The 21,669-nt window shown below is 42.4% G+C and overlaps 1 protein-coding gene across 1 annotated transcript; it reads right to left on the bottom strand.

Moving 5' to 3' along the window:
* Positions 1-266: 266 nt before the first annotated feature.
* Positions 267-17,751, bottom strand: dnase1l1l (deoxyribonuclease I-like 1-like). The gene is made up of 9 exons (XM_031794781.1): positions 17,619-17,751; positions 17,231-17,387; positions 13,457-13,545; positions 12,498-12,584; positions 12,216-12,343; positions 1,248-1,360; positions 952-1,109; positions 714-810; positions 267-600 (listed from the first exon to the last, which is right to left on the bottom strand). Exons 2-9 carry the CDS (start codon positions 17,366-17,368, stop codon positions 520-522), a joined length of 891 nt encoding a protein of 296 aa, XP_031650641.1. The 5' UTR covers positions 17,369-17,387; positions 17,619-17,751; the 3' UTR covers positions 267-519.
* Between the last annotated feature and the right edge of the window lie 3,918 nt (positions 17,752-21,669).

The following is a 21,669-nucleotide window of genomic DNA, read 5'->3' as shown; positions in this document are numbered from 1 at the left end:
CAGCCACCAGGACAGCTGATGAAACCGAGGAGTATTTCTGTCTGTGATAAAGCCCTTTTGTGGGGAAAAACTCATTCTGATTGGCTGGCCCTGGCTCCCCAGTGGGTGGGCCTATGCCCTCCCAGGCCCACCCACGGCTGCGCCCCTGCACAGTCATGTGAAATCCATAGATACGGGCCTAATGAATTTATTTAAATTGACTGATTTCCTTATGTTAGTCTGAGTTAGGGATTAATCCAAAGTAGAATTCATTCTACATCACAATATTTAGATATCCAATATATTACGTTTATTAGTCTCTGTGCAGACAAAGACAGTTTGTTTATTTTCCTTAATAGTATATACAGTTCGGTACAGTATAAATTCCAACAAAAAATCACTCTTAATTTTTTTTCTAAACTCCTACATAATTTAATTTAAGTACCTAAAATAATTTGAAATAAATAAATACAACTGAAATAATTGGGAGTAAAAACATAATTGCAATGGTTGTTGGTAATGTTGATGGTGCAGTGGGGGTTAAAGTTCATGGCGCAGGAGATAGCGATGGATGGGCTTCAGGTCAACTTCTACTGGGAAGTGGTCGCTGACTTCCAAGGCCTAAATGTAAACAAACACATAATCAAAATCGGTCAATCAAAAAAGAATACAAGTTAATTTAAACTTATATTATACATATCAACTGATTTAAAATGTCTGAGAAGTTAAGTTACCTCTTCTTCAGTAAGGTGGAACTCCTCTTTAAAGTTGAAGGGTTTAGCTGAATCTGGAACTATCCCAGAGATCATCTCTCTGCCATGAATAACTATCCTGGAGTATGACGTATAGAGAGAGAGGAGACATATCATGATTACAGCAAGAAGAAGCTTCACCCACAGATAAACATACAGAACACATGTACCAGCACACATCCAAGTCTTCTACAATGATTCTATTGTATGGGTCACTGACCTGTCGTAAGCGCAGTGTGTCTTCTGCCGAACGGTTGTATCCTGTTCATCTCCAATCAGCCAGCGGAACTTGGGGTCGCTTCTCAAACGCACAGCTCTAAAGCCCTTGATGGTGATGTAGCTGCAGGCTGCGTTCAGGTCCCCTAAGATCACCACATTCTAGAGGAAGACAGATGACCAGTATCAAACAAATAAACACAACATAGTTAGTTATTATCAAGAGAAAGGAATAAGATGCTAGAAATCTGAGGAGCTTCTAGTAATGTTATCTGATATCAGTTATTTAAACCAACTAACCTCAGTCTTCCACTTCTTGCAGATCCCATTGAAAACAGTGTAGAGTTCATCGATCTCTTTCATTGCTGTTTTGGGACAGGTGTGTTGACCCACCAAGACAAAATCCTTCACCACTGCAGAAGGAGAGATTTAAAAGAAATTCCTCTTATATCATTTATAATTTTGGGAGTTTGATAGGAGTATCTTAGCCTTGTCCCAGATCCCTTGTCCCAGATCTATTTCTGACAGTGTTGTCGAGTCTGGTCTCGAGACCACATGTTGAGTGTCATGATCTTGTCTCGGTGTCGGATACATTTTTACTCAGTTTTGACTCGGTCTCGGACAGTGAGGACTTATCATTTCCTCCCAAGACCAGCGGAATATTTGTATTTGTATTTATTATGGATCCCCATTACATTACATTTCACAACAGATTTCGCAACACATTAAGTGTGTTCCCTCAGGCCACTACTCTACTAATACATATCTACAACACAAAGTGCGTATGTTATCGTGTGTGTGTGTGTGTCTCTTCACAGTCTGCAGATGTTTTATCTGTTTAAAAAAAAATCTAATTTTACTGCTTGCACGAGTTATTTGATGTGGAATAGAGTTACATGTAGTCATGTCTCTATGTAGTACTGTGTGCCTCCCATAGTCTGTTCTGGACTTGGAAGATACCTTTGGTCTTGTGGGGTATGCATGGGTGTCTGAGCTTTGTGCTAGTAGTCTAAACAGACAGCTCGGTGCATTCAACATGTCAATACCTCTAACAAATACAAGTAGTGATGAAGTCAATCCCTCCTCTACTTTGAGCCAGAAGAGATTGACATGCATGTTATTAATGTTAGCTCTCTGTGTATATTTTAAGGGCCCGCTGTGCTGCCATGTTCACGGCCAATTGTAATTTTCCTAAGTCCCTCTTTGTGGCACCTGACCACACGACTGAACAGTAGTCCAGGTCTGACAAAACTACGCTTTATTATGGAAAGACCCCAGCTTAGCTACTGTTGCATCAATAGGTTTGGACCATGACAGTTGACCTCAACTGCCTCAATTTCCACATTATTCATTACAAGATTTAGGGTTTTGTGAATCATTTGTCCCAAATACAATGCTTTATGTTTTTGAAATATTGAGGACTAACTTATTTTTTGCCACCCATTCTGAATCTGACTGCAGCTCTTTGTTAAGTGTTGCAGTGATTTCACTTGCTGTGGTAGCTGATGTGTTTAGTGTTGAGTCATCAGCATTAAGAACATGCTAAAAAAACATGCATAAAGGTTAAAAAACATAGACACTTAACTCAGAGCCAGTGGCATGTCATTAGTAAAGACTGAAAAAAAGTAAAATGGGCCTAAACAGCTGCCCTGGGGTATGCCTGACTCTACTTGGATTATGTTGGCGAGGCTTCTCTCAAATTTCTCTCCTTCCCTATAAGCATGCTGAAAACCTGTTAATTTGTTTACTGTGAAATATCTGGTTAAACACCATTTTCCCAAAAAGTTTACTAAGGGTTGGTAACAGGCTGATTGTGTCACACCCTGATCTGTTTCACCTGTCTTGTGCTTGTCCCCACCCACCACCAGGTGTCTCCCACCTTCCTCCATTATCCCCTGTGTACTTATACCTGCATTTTCTGTTGGTTTGTTGCCAGTTCATCTTGTCAAGTCTTTTCCAGTATCTCTAGTTTCTGTTTTCTAGTCGTCCCAGTTCTGCCCTGAGCCTGCAGGCCGTTCTGTCCCATATTGACGCTGCCTTGGATTACTGACCCTTGACCTGCCGTTTGCCTGTCCCCTGTTTTGTAATAAACATCTGAGATTCAAACTGTCTGCTTCCTGTGTCTGCATCTGGGTCTTATCCTGAGTCGTGTTAGATTGATCGGCTGTTTGAGCCAGTAAAGGGTGCTTTTCTATTCTTGGGTAGTGGAATGACTTTTACTTCCCTCCAGGCCTGAGGGTACACACTTTCTAGTAGGCTTAGATTGAAGAGATGGCTAATAGGAGTGGCAATATCCACTATCATCCTCAGTCATTTTTCATCCAAATTGTCAGGTCATTGTTGATAGACAATTTTTTCACCTCTTACACACTCACTTCACGAATTGCAAAATTACGTTTTTTTTCCCTTCATAATTTGGTGAGAAATGCTTAGATATGAAGGTTCAGAATTTGTGGCTGTCATGTCATGTGATGTGATTGTGATGCCATGTCTAAATTTGCTAATCTTGCCAATGAAAAAAATAATTAAAGTAGTTGGCAATATCAGTGGGTTTTGTGACAAATGAGCCATCTGATTCAATGAATGATGGAGCCGAGTTTGCCTTTTTGCCCAAAGTTTCATTTAAGGTGCTCCAAAGCTTTTTACATCATTCTTTATATCATGTATCTTGTTTTATAGTAGTTTTATTCTTGTTGTTGTTGGGTTTAGTCACATGATTTTCTCAATTTACAGTACGTTTGCCAAACGGCTGTGCAGCCAGACTTATTTGCCATTCCTTTTGCATCATCCCTCTCAACCATACAATTTTTCAATTCCTCATTAATCCTCAGCGATTTAACCGTTTTTAGTCATTTTCTTAATGGGTGAATGTTTAGCTTTAGTTCAGTGTCTGGTTGCTCCTCATTACACACCACAGATCTTCAACATAGGAATCACTACAAAACGTATTGTATGACCTCTTATACACTATATAAGGCCCAGCCTTTGGAACTATGGTTTTCCTAGATATGGCTACTGTATTGTGATCACGACATCCAAAGGATCTGGATACGGCGTTCGAACACCTTTCTGCAGCATTAGTAAAGAAGTGATCAATACATGTTGATGATTTCATTCCTGTGCTGTTTGTAAATGTCCTGGTAGCTTGACTGATAACCTGAACTAGGTTACAGGCACTGGTTACAGTTTGAAACTTTTTGCTGAGTGGGCAGCTTCATGAAAGCCAGTCAATATTCAGGTCACTCAGAAAATATACCTCTCTGTTGATGTCACATAAATTATCAAGCATTTCACACAAACTCAGAAAAAAAGAAACGTCCCTTTTTCAGGATCCTGTCTTTCAAAGATAATTCGTAAAAATCAAAATAACTTCACAGATCTTGATTGTAAAGGGTTTAAACACTGTTTCCCATGCTTGTTCAATGAAACATAAACAATTAATGAACATGCACCTGTGGAACGGTCGTTAAGACACTAATAGCTGACAGATGGTAGGCAATTAAGGTCACAGATATGAAAACTTAGGACACTAAAGAGACCTTTCTACTGACTCTGAAAAACACCAAAAGAAAGATGCCCAGGGTCCCTGCTCATCTGCGTGCAAGGAGGAATGAGGACTGCAGATGTGTCCAGGGCAATAAATTGCAATGTCCGTACTGTGAGACACCTAAGACAGAGCTACAGGGAGACAGGACGGACAGCTGATTGTCCTCGCAGTGGCAGACCACGTGTAACAACACATGCACAGGATCGGTACATCCAAACATCACATCTGCAGGACAGGTACAGGATGGCAACAGCAACTGCCCGAGTTACACCAGGAATGCACAATCCCTCCATCAGTGCTCAGACAGTCCGCAATAGGCTGAGAGAGGCTGGACTGAGGGCTTGTAGGCAGGCCCTCACCAGACAGCACTGGCAACAATGTCACCTATGGGCACAAACCCACCGTCGCTGGACCAGACAGGGCTGGCAAAAAGTGCTCTTCACTGACGAGTCGCGGATTTGTCTCACCAGGGATGATGGTCGGATTCGCGTTTATCGTCGAAGGAATGAGTGTTACACCGAGGCCTGTAGTCTGGAGCGGGATCGATTTGGAGGTGGAGGGTCCGTCATGGTATGGGGCGGTGTGTCACAGCATCATCGGACTGAGCTTGTTGTCATTGCAGGCAATTTCAATGCTGTGCGTTACAGGGAAGACATCCTCCTCCCTCATGTGGTATCCTTCCTGCAGGCTCATCCTGACATGACCCTCCAGCATGACAATGCCACCAGCCATACTGCTCTTTCTGTGAGTGATTTCCTGCAAGAGAGGAATGTCAGTGTTCTGCCATGGCCAGCGAAGAGCCCGATCTCAATCCCATTGAGCACGTCTGGGACCTGTTGGATCGGAGGGTGACGGCTAGGGCCATTCCCCACAGAAATGTCTTAGAACTTGCAGGTGCCTTGGTGGACGAGTGGGGTAACATCTCACAGCAAGAACTGGCAAATCTGTTGCAGTCCATGAGGAGGAGATGCACTGCAGTACTTAATGCAGCTGGTGGCCACTGTTACTTTTGATTTTGACCCCCCTTTTGTTCAGGGACACATTATTCCCATTTCTGTTAGTGAGTTTATTATCCAGATACTGACTGTTAGCACTTGGTGGTCTATAGCAGCCTCCTACAAAAATGGGCTTTAGGTGAGGCAGGTGAACCTGTTAACATATTACTTCAACAGCATTTGACATGAGATCCTCTCTAAGCTTGACAGGAATATGACTCTGAACATAAATGGCAACACCTCCACCATTGGCATTCCTGTCTCATCTGAAGATGTTGAAATCATGTTTTGCTACCACTGTATCATCAAATGTACTGTATTATCTAAGTGAGTTTAAGAGATAGTCAGTATATGAATGTTATATGTTACTAGTAAGTTATTGAATTCATGAGCCTTGTTTATTAGGCTACATATGTTCATGTATATGTTAATTTGGTGCGGCAAGTAGCCTAGTGGTTAGAGCATTGGGTCAGTAACCGAAAGGTTGATGGATTGAATTCCCGAGCTGACAAGGTAAAAAGCTGTCGTGTTGCCATGACAAGGCTGTTCCCCGGTAGACCGTCATTGTAAATAAGAATTTGTTCTTAACTGACTCGACTAGTTAAATAAGTGTGCAATTTTTAGCACTTTTCTGGGATTCTTGATTGTTTTTAATCGCTTTACAGGGAGACTTATCAGAGGTAGATATGACAGTGTTATTTTTGTTTGAGATGATAGTGCAGGGTGAGCTGCACACGGTGGACCTCCTAATAGGGCCCACCGCCTCAGTGCTAACAGTATAACTCAGGTTCATAGGCGCAAGATTACTGCATACAATATCTGTAGGATTAACAGAGGTATTCAGGGGAGTTAAGAGGGGACATACATGAGGTTGCTTACATTATTGCCAATGACCCATAGCAGCACTATGACAACTCAGCGACACAATGGTAGGGATCATCTCAGCAGGGTTTTGGTTCACTGGTAAGTCATTGTCTCAACGCGGCCTTGAAATGCGTGGACAGGGTCCAGGAGCCAAGATGACTTGGATGGACTCCCATCATTTCTGTAGAACACGTTCTGTTTCCAGAAGGTGTTATTTATAGAGGCCAACAACGCTACAGTAGACTTAGTAATGCCAGTAGCTTGATGAATATTTCACAGCAGTGGCACAGCGATGTTATCGGGCCTGCAATAATTGGCCGTAGAATGGTAGGAAGCAGCCTTGTAATGACCTGTACTCAAGCTCCAGGATAGTATAGGCAATAATTGGCCCCTTTAAAAAAAAAAAAAAATCTTTCAGACCTAGAATCAGTTCTTTAAAATCAATTTTCAGCAGTTCCGAGCTACCCCTCCTAATGTCGTTTGACCCCAACATGGACTACGACAGCGTCAGTCCGCCTGTGTCAGCCCCCAGCAGCTGTCGTAGAATGGTAGGAAGCAGCCTTGTAATGACCTGTACTCAAGCTCCAGGATAGTATAGGGTTTATTCCCCTCCCCCACCCCTCCCTCACCATAGAGCTGCAGGTGACAGCTGTGAAGTAGAAGGAGTAAAAAAAACTCATACAGTAATTATCAGCTTTCATTCAGTCAGCGCATAAAACTGCTTCACCAGGCCAAATATATATGGTTTTTGATTTAACTAGGCAAGTCAGTTAAGAACAAATTCTTATTTACAATGAAGGCCTACCCCAGCTAAACCCTCCCCTGACAATGCTGGGCCAATTGTGCGCTGCTCTATGGGACTCCCGATCAATCACAGCCGGTTGTAATACAGCCCGGGATCAAACCAGGGTCTCTAGTGACGCCTCTAGCACTGAGATGCAGAGCCTTAGACCGCTGCGCCATTCGGGAGCCCAATATAGACACATTCATGAAACAATATCTTAACGCCTATTGAAACCTGGGCCTCTTACTTTACTCATAACATTACTGTTCTTTACTTTAATTGAAAAATATCCTCAAAACTTTGTCTCTCTCGGAGTTGAGTGGTTGGAAATACAGCTCATCACTCACGCGCACCGCTCCATGTCCTTTACTACGGCTCTGTTAAAAACTGCTCCATACAACAACAAAAAATCCCGTTACAATTTCGCTCCATTCATTTAAAATCACAATTTAACCAACACCCATCTATTTTTGTGACTACCTGGATCTACCATTTGGTATTTAAGTATTGAAACCAAACCATATGGATTTGAATTCAAATGATTTGAATAAATATGAAAAAGTGAACGTAAGAAGCGCACACCATTTCAAATAGGCTACATGTCATTGTAAACAGCATATAAACACCCGTTCTACCAGTCACATTCGGTTAAAGGTCCCCAAAGCACACACACATCTCTGGGTCGCTCCTCTTTTCAGTTCGCTGCAGCTAGCAACGGGAACAAGCTGCAACAAACACTCAAACTGTACAGTTTTATCTCAATCTCTTCATTCTGTGACTCACTCATGGACACTCTTACTGACAGTTGTGGTTGCTTCGCGTGATGTATTGTTGTCTCTACCTTCTTACTCTTTGTGCTGTTGTCTGTACCATGTTTTGTGCTTCTACCATGTTGTGCTACCGTGTTGTTGTCATGTTGTGTTGCTAACATGCTGTGTTGTCATATGTTGCTGCCATGCAGGTCTCTCTTTATGTAGTGTTGTGATGTCTCTCTTATCGTGATGTGTGTTTTGTCCTATATTTTTAATAGATTTTTAATTTTTAATCCCAGCCCCCGTCCCCGCAGGATGCCAATTACCTTCTGGTAGGCCGTCATTGTAAATACGAATGTGTTCTTAACTGGCTTGCCTAGTTAAATAAAGGATACATTAAATAACCACTATAGATAGGTCAGGAGCCAGACATGGAGCCTAAGAAGGAACGGAAATGAATTATTTAGGCTATATTATTTCAATTAGTTCAAGGCTATAGCCTACAAATGAATACATTGTGATGTATTTGCGAACTCGACATAATAGGCTAGTGGAGACATAAAGCGCGCAGCATTTAAACAACATTTCGTTGTATTAAATAATTATAGTCTATACATTGCGCATATAGGCTGTGACTTACTTAGAATTAAATAGCCTACAAATTAAACCAAAAATTACTTATTATTGCCTTTTGAATTCATCTTATTTTTTAAAATTCATTTTTAAAATTCAAAAGGCACTCGCACATTGAGCAATTTTTTTTGCAGGTGCATGGTAAGAGGAGAACAAGATAGAGGAAAAAAGAAACCGCACACTGCTCTTGATAGTATCAGGCTCTTTTACGCCCTCTTCCAAATGGTAGCTTTAAATGCAGAGGATGCGCACAGTGCAACAATATGATGAAGTGTGAATATGTCTGCCACCCACATACAGGAAAATGCTTCCAAATAAATGACATTATTACGTGTTCCACCACCCATGTTATTTACATTATTAAATGTCCATGTGGGCTCTGCTATGTAGGTAAAAACCTCTTGTTCTCTCAAACAGAGAATCAGTGAACATAAAAGTTCAACCAGGAGAAACGACAGGGATTATCCAGTCGCAGTACATTTTAATGACCTGAAGCATGACATTTCCACCTTTAGATTTTGTGGCATTGAGAAAGTTAAGATATCAGACAGGCGAGGTGATATTAATAATACTCTGAGTAAAAGACATGAATTTTGCCCCTATTTAAGATTACCCTGATGTTTTTCGTACGATGTACTCAATGATTAATGAAAACTTGCTCGGTAGGTCTATGTCCTCATTGTGGTTTTACAGACGTGTTTAATACATCGTATTTACACACTTTATTTGAATATTTATAAAATGCATATTGTTATATTTGGTAGCACTTATTTGTTTTTCCTTCGCCTGCAACCCCATTCGACGCGTGGAACGGATGTGGGTGGGGCTAGGTCTACTTAAGGGTGCTAATTTAAAAATAAACTCACAAAAGCTCTGACTGAGGCCGATACGTACGCTTATTAAATATCAGTTATACTATCAAGAACAGTGTGCGGTTTCTTTTTTCCTTCATCTTGAATTCATTTTTAGAAACACGAGTTTGGCCAGTCTGTGACTTCCGGCTCATGCGATGGTGCAAGGAGAACAGGTGTTGTGCAAGGAGAACAGGTGTTGTGCTGAAAATCTCCCCCCCTGCCAGAATCCGCCCCTTGGCGATCTTCATTGCTGCGACTTGCTTGCTAGTTGAGATTTCTGCTATTCACTCCGTTGTCAGTTTAGCCTACATTTCACTGTTCTTAGTAGCATAAAGCATTTGTGTCTGCAGTTTTCGGTTTGGATATTTGTTTCAAGTGTATATGGCGGTTCTAGCAAGTCAACCAGCGTTTTTCCTATTCTCCTTTTTCTGGTCCTCCCGGTTTTAACCCGTGCCTGTTTCTGGACTCTGCACCAGCCTGCCTGACCATTCTGCCTGCCTTGACCACGAGCCTGTCTGCCACTCTGTACCCCATGGACTCTGATCTGGTTATGACCTATTTTCCTGTCCACGACCATTCTCTTGCCTACTCCTTTTGGATTAATAAACATTGTAAGACTCCAACCATCTGCCTCCTGTGTCTGCATCTGGGTTTCACCTTGTGTCATGATACAATATTATATAGAGCCATTATTGCATGGAACTCCCGTCCATCTCATATGGCTTAAATTAACAGCAAACCTGGTTTAAAAAACAGATAAAGCAACACCTCATGGCACAACTCTTCTCCCCTATTTGACCTAGATAGTTTGTGTGTATGTTTTGATATGTCTTTTTAAACTGATGTAGTTCTGTCCTTAAGCTGTTGTTGTCTATTAACGTTCTGTATTATATCATGTTTCATGTTCTGTGTGGACCCCAGGAAGCTGCGGCTTTTTTTTGCAACAGCTAATGGGGATCCTAATAAAATACCCAAAGCAACAACCACAACCACACTGTTCACACAACCCTATGGTAGCCTAACACCATCACTCACATTTTTCCGTTCAAGGTGTCTAGGTCTTGAATCGGTCTCGCCCCCCTCCGGTCTAGGTCTTGAATCGGTCTCGCCCCCCTCCGGTCTGGGTCTTGAATCGATCTCGCCCCCCTCCGGTCTAGGTCTTGAATCGGTCTCGCCCCACTCCGGTCTAGGTCTTGAATCGGTCTCGCCCCCCTCCGGTCTAGGTCTTGAATCGGTCTCGCCCCCCTCCGGTCTAGGTCTTGAATCGGTCTCGGCCCCATCCGGTCTAGGTCTTGAATCGGTCTCACCCCCCTCCGGTCTAGGTCTTGAATCGGTCTCGCCCCCCTCCGGTCTAGGTCTTGAATCGGTCTCGCCCCACTCCGGTCTAGGTCTTGAATCGGTCTCGCCCCACTCCGGTCTAGGTCTTGAATCGGTCTCGCCCCCCTCCGGTCTAGGTCTTGAATCGGTCTCGCCCCCATCCGGTTTGAGTTTATTTATTGAGTTTATTTTTATTTTTACAGGGACAGTGCACATTAATCAACATTTCAGTAAAAGTGCCGGTTTTAGCCAGCCGGCTAATTTTCAACCGCAGTCCCTGGGCAGGTTATTAAAAACAATTACAATATAGACAATAGCAACATAGAACAAGCAAGACATAGCAACATAGGACAAGCAAGACATAGCATACAGACAGAGCAACATAGGACAAGCAAGACGTAGCATACAGACAGAGCAACATAAAACAAAAAGCAGCAAGACAAAATTCATAAAAGCAACAAAGTGTTTCCACACCTCACAAGCTACAGACAACAGACAACAGACAACATGGAGAGCGGCAACACACAGCTAGGGACCATGTTCACAAATCTGATTGACCTTTAGCCATGTCTTCAAGCATTTTGGCCCGAGAATTGGTCTCGGCCCCCTCCGGTCTAGGTCTTGAATAGGTCTCGGCCCCCTCCGGTCTAGGTCTTGAATCGGTTTCGCCCCACTCCGGTCTAGGTCTTGAATCGGTCTCGCCCCCCTCCGGTCTAGGTCTTGAATCGGTCTCGCCCCCATCCGGTCTAGGTCTTGAATCGGTCTCGCCCTCATCCGGTCTAGGTCTTGAATCGGTCTCGCCCCCCTCCGGTCTAGGCCTTGAATCGGTCTAGCCCCCATCCGGTCTAGGTCTTGAATCGGTCTCGCCCCCCTCTGGTTTAGGTCTTGGATCGGTCTCACCCCCCTCTGGTTTAGGTCTTGAATCGGTCCCCCCCGGTCTAGGTCTTGAATCGGTCTCGCCCCCCTCCGGTCTAGGCCTTGAATCGGTCTAGCCCCCATCCGGTCTAGGTCTTGAATCGGTCTCGCCCCCCTCTGGTTTAGGTCTTGGATCGGTCCCACCCCCCTCTGGTTTAGGTCTTGAATCGGTCCCCCCCGGTCTAGGTCTTGAATCGGTCTCGCCCCCCTACGGTCTAGGTTTTGAATCGGTCTCGCCCCCCTCCGGTCTAGGTCTTGAATCGATCTCGCCCCCCTCCGGTCTTGAATCGGTCTCACCCCCCTCTGGTTTAGGTCTTGAATCGGTCTCACCCCCCCCCCCCCCCCCCCCCCCCCCCCTCCCGGTCTAGGTCTTGAATCGGTCTCGCTTTAGGTAGACATGAAAACAACACTGTCGTCTTGACAACCCCATATGGTCACATGGCTGGCAAGACAGCACAAACAGATGTAAGAGACCAGGCTAGGACTATCTGTCTAAGGTATCCTAAAATCCTTTAACACATGGCATGTTCCTATCTCCAAATTGCATGATATGAGATGATATGACATTATAACTTAAGACGGTGATTGATATATGGAAAGTTCTCACAGGTAGTGGGTGAGTGAAACCGGACAATGAAAGGCTCTCTGGAGAAAACCTCAGTGTCGTTATTCGTCCCCTCTCCTCCCTCTAGCTCAGGATACTGGCAATGCTCTCGGACCTGCAGCACATCTTTCCTAGAGATGATTCAAGCCAATTAATCAATCAACCAACCAACCAATCAAACGAGAGAGAGTATACTAGAAATTAGGAGTGCTGCAGTGTTTTAAAGATTCTTATCTAAAATGTAAAGTTTAATGTAAAGTCTGTGTAAAAATGTAAACAGCTTACTTGTAAATGTAGACATATTGCTCTTTGTAGGTTTTCTTCCCCAGTCTCTTACTCTCCACGTAGGAGTATGCATGTGATTTGTCAAAGCTGATGGTGGAATGACAAACAGACATCAGTTGACGATTAGAACCCTAACCGTGATAAGACTTCCTCTCTACATACTGTATATTCTGTAATGGTGGACCCTGCTGTATACAGCCTGTATTGTTGCCATATTACTTCAGTAAACATGTTAACCTGACTCACTCTCTCTGCCTCATCCATATCTAAAAACATAACACACATTTTTTAAAAAGGTCAACAAAGCAATTTCAAGACCCCCCCCCCCCCCCGTGTTGTGTACCTGTTAAGATCCTGTTACGATCCTGTTAAGATCCTGTTATGTACCTGTTAAGATCCTGTTATGTACCTGTTAAGATCCTGTTGTGTACCTGTTAAGATCCTGTTAAGCTCCTGTTATGTACCTGTTAAGCTCCTGTTATGTACCTGTTAAGATCCTGTTATGTACCTGTTAAGATCCTGTTATGTACCTGTTAAGATCCTGTTGTGTACCTGTTAAGATCCTGTTGTGTACCTGTTAAGATCCTGTTAAGCTCCTGTTGTGTACCTGTTAAGCTCCTGTTGTGTACCTGTTAAGATCCTGTTGTGTACCTGTTAAGATCCTGTTAAGCTCCTGTTGTGTACCTGTTAAGCTCCTGTTGTGTACCTGTTAAGATCCTGTTAAGCTCCTGTTATGTACCTGTTAAGATCCTGTTAAGATCCTGTTAAGATCCTGTTATGTACCTGTTAAGATCCTGTTAAGCTCCTGTTATGTACCTGTTAAGCTCCTGTTATGTACCTGTTAAGATCCTGTTAAGATCCTGTTAAGATCCTGTTATGTACCTGTTAAGATCATGTTATGTACCTGTTAAGATCCTGTTAAGATCATGTTATGTACCTGTTAAGATCATGTTATGTACCTGTTAAGATCCTTCACCAGTGTAGGTATGGCTTCACCTTTTGCATCTCGAACCTCCTGGATCAAACACAGGTCACAGCGAGCAAGAATCTGGGAAGGGGAGGGAAACAGCTTTTGGTTATATTGTTGGATATCAAAAATACCATAATAATGAACACAGAATAGTGGTGACCAGAGTTTGTGAGTCGAGATGAGCAGTTGGAAATCAGGCTCATCGCTCATGGTGCTTCATGTATTTTCCTACCGCTCCAAGCATCCACAGGGGGATTAGTGCCTAGTGGTTAGAGCGTTGGACTAGTAACTAGTAAAATCCCCGAGCTGACAAGGTACAAATCTGTCGTTCTGCCCCTGAACAGACAGTTAACCCACTGTTCCTAGACCGTCATTGAAAATAAGAATTTGTTCTTAACTGACTTGCCTAGTAAAATAAAGGTTAAAAAAAAGTTAGAAACACGAGTTTGACCAGTCTGTAGCTTCAGACTCATGCGATGGCGCTCGGAGAGCCGGTGTTGTGCTGAAAATCTCCCCCCTGACAGAATTATGTCCACCCCCCTTCGCGTGGACGCGCACGAACTCAATTCTTCATTGCTTCGACTTGCTTGCAAATTGAGATTTCTGATCACGTTAGGCTGCGTTTCATTTTTTTTTATGTCGGTGTGATCGCGGGGGGGTCACTAGTAATGTCTGCAATTTTCGGTTTGGCTATTTGCTTCAAGTGTATTAGTCTATAAATATAAATGCGTCATATCAGCCAAAATTCGTCATCTCTCCCATGTCTTATTGTTCTGAAATGTTTATTGCTTGCCTACATTTGACTCCATCCTATATGTTTAATATAACACACATACATTCATTATTAATTTCGGTTGCCTATTTTTGGCTGAGATGACGTGAAGTTCGTTCTATTTTAAAGTATTTGACTCGGATGTGTGCCACAAAAAGAACTTGACTCTAGTCACAAAATGAAGGAAATTAGAAGGGGGGGGGAGAAGTAAAATGAAACGCAGCCTAACGTGAACATAAATCTCAACTAGCAAGCAAGTCGCAGCAATGAAGAATTGCGTGCGTGTGCGTTCACACGAAGGTGAGGGAGGATTCTGGCAGGGGGAGATTTTCGGCACAACACCAGCCAACAGCGGAGAACTTTCTCTCCACACCCGCAGAGCCACTGGGGATGCTAAACAGCCGTTTTGCCAGTCTAGGCAGAGATGCAGAGTTGTTTCTACACATTTTTATAGGTAGGCCTAAAGGTTTTTAGACAAAATAAACAAATCAAAACGGAAAGCTCCTTGAACGTGGGAATATGCCAGGCCCATTGGGTCAAAATCAATTATGGCCTATTGTTTAGATAATAGAACAAAAATGAACGAAACACAGTGGTCGCCAATCGACTGGTTGATCTTTAAGGCATCCTAGTCGAACACCAAATATTTCTGTAGAAAAGCCAACGAAAGATAAAGGCTTTTGAGCTCAACTAAAGGCTGTTTAGTTGTAGTTTTCTAGCAGTAGTTGTTTAGTTGTAGCTGTTTAGTTGTTTAGTAGTAGCTGTCTAGTTGTTTAGTAGTAGCTGTTTAGTTGTTTAGTAGTAGCTGTCTGGTTGTTTAGTAGTAGCTGTCTGGTTGTTTAGTAGTAGCTGTCTAGTTGTTTAGTAGTAGCTGTCTAGTTGTTTAGTAGTAGCTGTCTAGTTGTTTAGTAGTAGCTGTCTGGTTGTTTAGTAGTAGCTGTCTGGTTGTTTAGTAGTAGCTGTCTGGTTGTTTAGTAGTAGCTGTTTAGTTGTTTAGTAGTAGCTGTCTGGTTGTTTAGTAGTAGCTGTCTGGTTGTTTAGTAGTAGCTGTCTAGTTGTTTAGTAGTAGCTGTCTAGTTGTTTAGTAGTAGCTGTCTAGTTGTTTAGTAGTAGCTGTCTGGTTGTTTAGTAGTAGCTGTCTGGTTGTTTAGTAGTAGCTGTCTGGTTGTTTAGTAGTAGCTGTCTAGTTGTTTAGTAGTAGCTGTCTAGTTGTTTAGTAGTAGCTGTTTAGTTGTTTAGTAGTAGCTGTCTAGTTTAGTAGTAGCTGTCTAGTTGTTTAGTAGTAGCTGTTTAGTTGTTTAGTAGTAGCTGTCTAGTTGTTTAGTTGAGGCTGTCTAGTTGTTTAGAAGTAGCTGTCTAGTTGTTTAGTAGTAGCTGTCTTGTTGTTTAGTAGTAGCTGTCTAGTTGTTTAGTAGTAGCTGTCTGGTTGTTTAGTAGTAGCTGTCTGGTTGTTTAGTAGTAGCTGTCTGGTTGTTTAGTAGTAGCTGTCTAGTTGTTTAGTAGTAGCTGTCTAGTTGTTTAGTAGTAGCTGTCTAGTTGTTTAGTAGTAGCTGTCTGGTTGTTTAGTAGTAGCTGTCTGGTTGTTTAGTAGTAGCTGTCTGGTTGTTTAGTAGTAGCTGTCTAGTTGTTTAGTAGTAGCTGTCTAGTTGTTTAGTAGTAGCTGTTTAGTTGTTTAGTAGTAGCTGTCTAGTTTAGTAGTAGCTGTCTAGTTGTTTAGTAGTAGCTGTTTAGTTGTTTAGTAGTAGCTGTCTAGTTGTTTAGTTGAGGCTGTCTAGTTGTTTAGAAGTAGCTGTCTAGTTGTTTAGTAGTAGCTGTCTTGTTGTTTAGTAGTAGCTGTTTAGTTGTTTAGTAGTAGCTGTCTAGTTGTTTAGTAGTAGCTGTCTAGTTGTTTAGTAGTAGCTGTTTAGTTGTTTAGTAGTAGCTGTCTGGTTGTTTAGTAGTAACTGTTTAGTTGTTTAGTAGTAGCTGTCTAGTTGTTTAGTAGTAGCTGTCTAGTTGTTTAGTAGTAGCTGTCTAGTTTAGTTGTTTAGTAGTAGCTGTTTAGTTGTTTAGTAGTGGCTGTCTGGTTGTTTAGTAGTAGCTGTCTAGTTGTTTAGTAGTAGCTGTCTGGTTGTTTAGTAGTAGCTGTGTGGTTGTTTAGTACTAGTTTAGTTGTTTAGTAGTAGCTGTTTAGTTGTTTAGTAGTAGCTGTGTGGTTGTTTAGTACTAGTTTAGTTGTTTAGTAGTAGCTGTTTAGTTGTTTAGTAGTAGATGTGTGGTTGTTTAGTACTAGTTTAGTTGTTTAGTAGTAGCTGTCTGTCATATCGTTCGTAATAATGATGGTCGGACCAAGGCGCAGCATACGTAGAGTTCCACATATTTTATTGAATAAAGTGAAATTTAAGCAAAATACAAAATAATAAAGACCAAACGAACCGTGACGACAAATACTGTGCAACTAAACATAAACAATATCCCATAATCCACAGGTGGGAAAAATGCTACTTAAGTATGATCCCCAATTAGAGACAACGATAACCAGCTGCCTCTAATTGGGAATCATACAAATCACCAACATAGAAAATCAAACCTAGAACCCCACATAGAAAATATAAACTAGAACAAAAACCCCTAGTCACGCCCTGACCATAGAAAATACAGGTTTTCTATAGTCAGGACGTGACACTGTCTAGTTTAGTTGTTTAGTAGTAGCTGTCTAGTTTAGTTGTAGCTGTTTAGCTTAGTAGTAGCTGTCTAGTTTAGTTGTAGCTGTTTAACTTAGTTGTAGCTGTCTAGTTTAGTTGTAGCTGTTTAACTTAGTTGTAGCTGTCTAGTTTAGTTGTTTAGTGGTAACTGTTTAGTTTAGTTGTTTAGTGGTAACTGTTTAGTTTAGTTGTTTAGTTGTAGCTCTCTAGTTTAGTAGTAGCGGTCTAGTTTAATTGTTTAGTTGTAGCTGTCTAGTTTAGGCGTTTAGTTTTAGCTATCTTCACAGTTCTTGTCTCTTACACCTACCTTGATCAGAATTCCCATAATCTTTTTGTTGTTAGCTTTCGCCTCCCCAAAGCTCTGAACGTTAAAGGCACAGATTTTCAGTGACATTGCAACGTGCCACAGTCCCACAGAACACGTCACAAGAACTGGCCACTTCATTCTGTTTTGAATAGGAATTCTGTAAACACGGAAAAACAGTAGAGCTGCTCAAAATTATGTTTGAATTGTGACAACATAAAAACATTTTCTTGGGCCTGTAATTGTCTGGGGTTATAGATAATCATCCATAATTACGTTTGTACTAGATCAGCTGTGTAGCTTAAAGTTTAAATTTCCGTTGTATAATATGTAATATTCATCAAATTAGACATCATTAATATTACTCATTTGAAATCAGAATATCTCTTACCCTCTGTGCCAGTTTTTCAGGTAGGTCAGCCCTAGTGGAGTGAAGAGCCGTCTCCTGAATGTCCTGTCCTGTGGTATATTGGGAACATACAGGTAACGTAGAGGGTGAAAGACATGAGAGCGGCGTCCCAAACCGCACCCTATTCCATTACCCCCTACTGTCTTTTACCCATAGGGCTCTGGTCAAAAATAGTGCACTATATAGGGAACAGGGTGCAATTTGGGACCGGGGCAGAGGGCAGGGGTCTGTTGTGCTGTGTCAGTGGGAAATTCAGAATGGAGCTCAATCTGGAAACGTTGGCTATAGCGCTGAACACAGTGGCTCAATGGACTCCATCACACATTCAGAAACTTCTGCTTCTGACTGACTACACACACACACACACCACGTTGGCTACACCACTGAATACACACAGGCACAATGGACTCCATCACACATTCAGAAAGTTCTGCTTCTGACTGACGATTGTCTCAAAGGTGAAGGGCTACCCAACAATAGACCAGAGAGAAACAATATGATACTCGGACTATGAATAAAAGACTGGCAATCATTCTTCTAAATCTGTGAGCTAGATCAGGGGTTTTCAAACTTTTTCATGTCAAGGAACCCCAACTATGATCAGCCCCTGGCCGAGAACGCCCAACTGAATATTTTCACCCTGTGCATTGTAGCCGTTAGACGTTACATTTTAAGATTTCAGAAGGATACCCCGTACTGCCTCTGACCTGGTGGATTCACTAAACAGAGAACATCCCTGGCCATCCCTACTGCCTCTGATCTGGAGGACTCACTAAACAGAGAACATCCCTGGTCATCTCTACTGCCTCTGATCTGGTGGACTCACTAAACGGAGAACATCCCTGGTCATCCCTACTGCCTCTGATCTGGAGGACTCACTAAACGGAGAACATCCCTGGTCATCCCTACTATCTCTGATCTGGAGGACTCACTAAACAGAGAACATCCCTGGTCAACTCTACTGCCTCTGATCTGGTGGACTCACTAAACGGAGAACATCCCTGGTCATCCCTACTGCCTCTGATCTGGAGGACTCACTAAATGGAGAACATCCCTGGTCATCTCTACTGTCTCTGATCTGGTGGACTCACTAAACGGAGAACATCCCTGGTCATCCCTACTGCCTCTGATCTGGTGGACTCACTAAACAGAGAACATCCCTGGTCATCCCTACTGCCTCTGATCTGGTGGACTCACTAAACGGAGAACATCCCTGGTCATCCCTACTGCCTCTGATCTGGTGGACTCACTAAACAGAGAACATCCCTGGTCATCTCTACTGCCTCTGATCTGGTGGACTCACTAAACGGAGAACATCCCTGGTCATCCCTACTGCCTCTGATCTGGTGGACTCACTAAACAGAGAACATCCCTGGTCATCTCTACTGCCTCTGATCTGGTGGACTCACTAAACAGAGAACATCCCTGGTCATCCCTACTGCCTCTGATCTGGTGGACTCACTAAACGGAGAACATCCCTGGTCATCCCTACTGCCTCTGATCTGGTGGACTCACTAAACAGAGAACATCCCTGGTCATCTCTACTGCCTCTGATCTGGTGGACTCACTAAACAGAGAACATCCCTGGTCATCCCTACTGCCTCTGACCTGGTGGATTCACTAAACAGAGAACATCCCTGGTCATCCCTACTGCCTCTGATCTGGTGGACTCACTAAACAGAGAACATCCCTGGTCATCCCTACTGCCTCTGACCTGGTGGATTCACTAAACAGAGAACATCCCTGGTCATCTCTACTGCCTCTGATCTGGTGGACTCACTAAACAGAGAACATCCCTGGTCATCCCTACTGCCTCTGACCTGGTGGATTCACTAAACAGAGAACATCCCTGGTCATCCCTACTGCCTCTGATCTGGTGGACTCACTAAACAGAGAACATCCCTGGTCATCCCTACTGCCTCTGACCTGGTGGATTCACTAAACAGAGAACATCCCTGGTCATCTCTACTGCCTCTGATCTGGAGGACTCACTAAACAGAGAACATCTCTAGTCATCTCTACTGCCTCTGATCTGGCAGTCTCACTAAACACAAATTATTCATTTGTAAATTATGTCTGAATGTTGGAGTCTGCCCTTGGCTATCGATAAATCAAATAAATACAATTTAAAAATTGTGTCGTCTAGTTTGCTTAATATAAGGAATGTGAAATGATTTATACTTTAACTTTTGATACTTAAGTATATTTTTAAAGCAAATGTTTTTAGACTTACTCAAGTAGTATTTTACTGGGTGACTTTCACTTTTACTTGAGTCATTTTCTATTAAGGTATCTTTACTTTTACTCAAGTGTGATTATTAGGTACTTTTTCCATCACTGTTTCTGAGTCTGTTTAATTATGATGGTGATAAGAGAATTATGTTCTCCAGGTACATAACCCAATTTAATTATATTACTCTCAGTCTGCAAACCAGAATTGGTAAGATCCTGGTCGAATGAAAACAGACAGAAAACAGAGGCCCAGTCCACAATAGTCAAATGTTTATTCACGGGAACGTTCTGGTTGTGCACAGTACAAAGACCTTAATTTTATAGTGACACACATACTTCCACACAAAACATTAGTTCTCATACGCCCACACGGTCCTGCTACCCAGCCAACATAGGGAGAGACCCTGGGAAGTTCTCAGTGCCCCAGCCAAGGTCGGCCCCGAATCTTGCTCAGACAGTCCGTTATCAAGACACTAGATATATTGTCACCAAAACATTAATTCTAACTACGAACTACACTCTCAGATATAATTCTACTGACTAAATCACGCACAGCATTAAAATAGTCTAATGATTCTAATCAATTTCATACTATCATATAGTTTCAGAGTTATGGTCTCAGAGGGTAATATTCTAATCATTCTAATCATATAATTCTATTAACAGATGGGGGAAAAAGATGTGTACATGTCTTTGGTATAACTTCAACCAGAAAATTACGTCATTAACGTCTCATGCCATTTTGCTCCTTTGTTTTATACAGTAGCCGACAATATTGTCAACAAATGTCTAATGTTATGCTTTCCCATTGTGTAATAAGGTATAGTTTATGTTATAAGACAAATCACATAAGATAAATGACATTGAAACTAGCATACTGAACGGGTGTTGTACAATGCAAGACTGTCTGGCAGTGGTACATGTCCTCTTCTTTATCCATCATGGCAAAACCCATTGTGAAGTCTCTGCAACAAATGCTGTTTGCTGAGAAATGTTGTGATTTTATCAGGAGTTTCAGACAGGGTTGTTGCTTGTGAGGGGAAAACTGGTCATCTGTATTGTGATAAGTTCTGATAGGAGCCTAGCTCATACCGTTATTTCAATAAATGATGTACTATTTCAATATACAGTACATTCGAAAGTATTCAGACCCCTTAACTTTCTCAAAATGTTGTGTTACAGCCTTATTCTAAAATGGACTAAATAGGTTTTTAGATATTTTAGTGATTACACCCTTGGCAGTGATTACACCCTTGGCAGTGATTACACCCTTGGTAGTGATTACACCCTTGGCAGTGATTACACCCTTGGCAGTGATTACACCCTTGGCAGTGATTACACCCTTGGTAGTGATTACACCCTTGGCAGTGATTACACCCTTGGTAGTGATTACACCCTTGGTAGTGATTATACCCGTGGCAGTGATTACACCCTTGGTAGTGATTACACCCTTGGCAGTGATTACACCCTTGGTAGTGATTACACCCTTGGCAGTGATTACACCCTTGGCAGTGATTACACCCTTGGCAGTGATTACTCCCTTGGTAGTGATTACACCTTTGGCAGTGATTACACCCTTGGCAGTGATTACACCCTTGGCAGTGATTACACCCTTGGTAGTGATTACACCCTTGGCAGTGATTACTCCCTTGGTAGTGATTACACCTTTGGCAGCGATTACAGCATTGAATCTTCTTGGGTATGACACTACAAGCTTGGTACACCTGTATTTGGGGAGTTTCTCCCATTCTTCTCCACAGATTCTCTCAAGCTCTGTCAGGTTGGATTTGGAGTGTCTCTG

Source organism: Oncorhynchus kisutch, linkage group LG17 (genome assembly GCF_002021735.2).
Source record: "Oncorhynchus kisutch isolate 150728-3 linkage group LG17, Okis_V2, whole genome shotgun sequence".
NCBI classification, from domain to species: Eukaryota; Metazoa; Chordata; class Actinopteri; order Salmoniformes; family Salmonidae; genus Oncorhynchus; species Oncorhynchus kisutch.
This window is presented reverse-complemented; position numbering and strand designations above follow the sequence as displayed.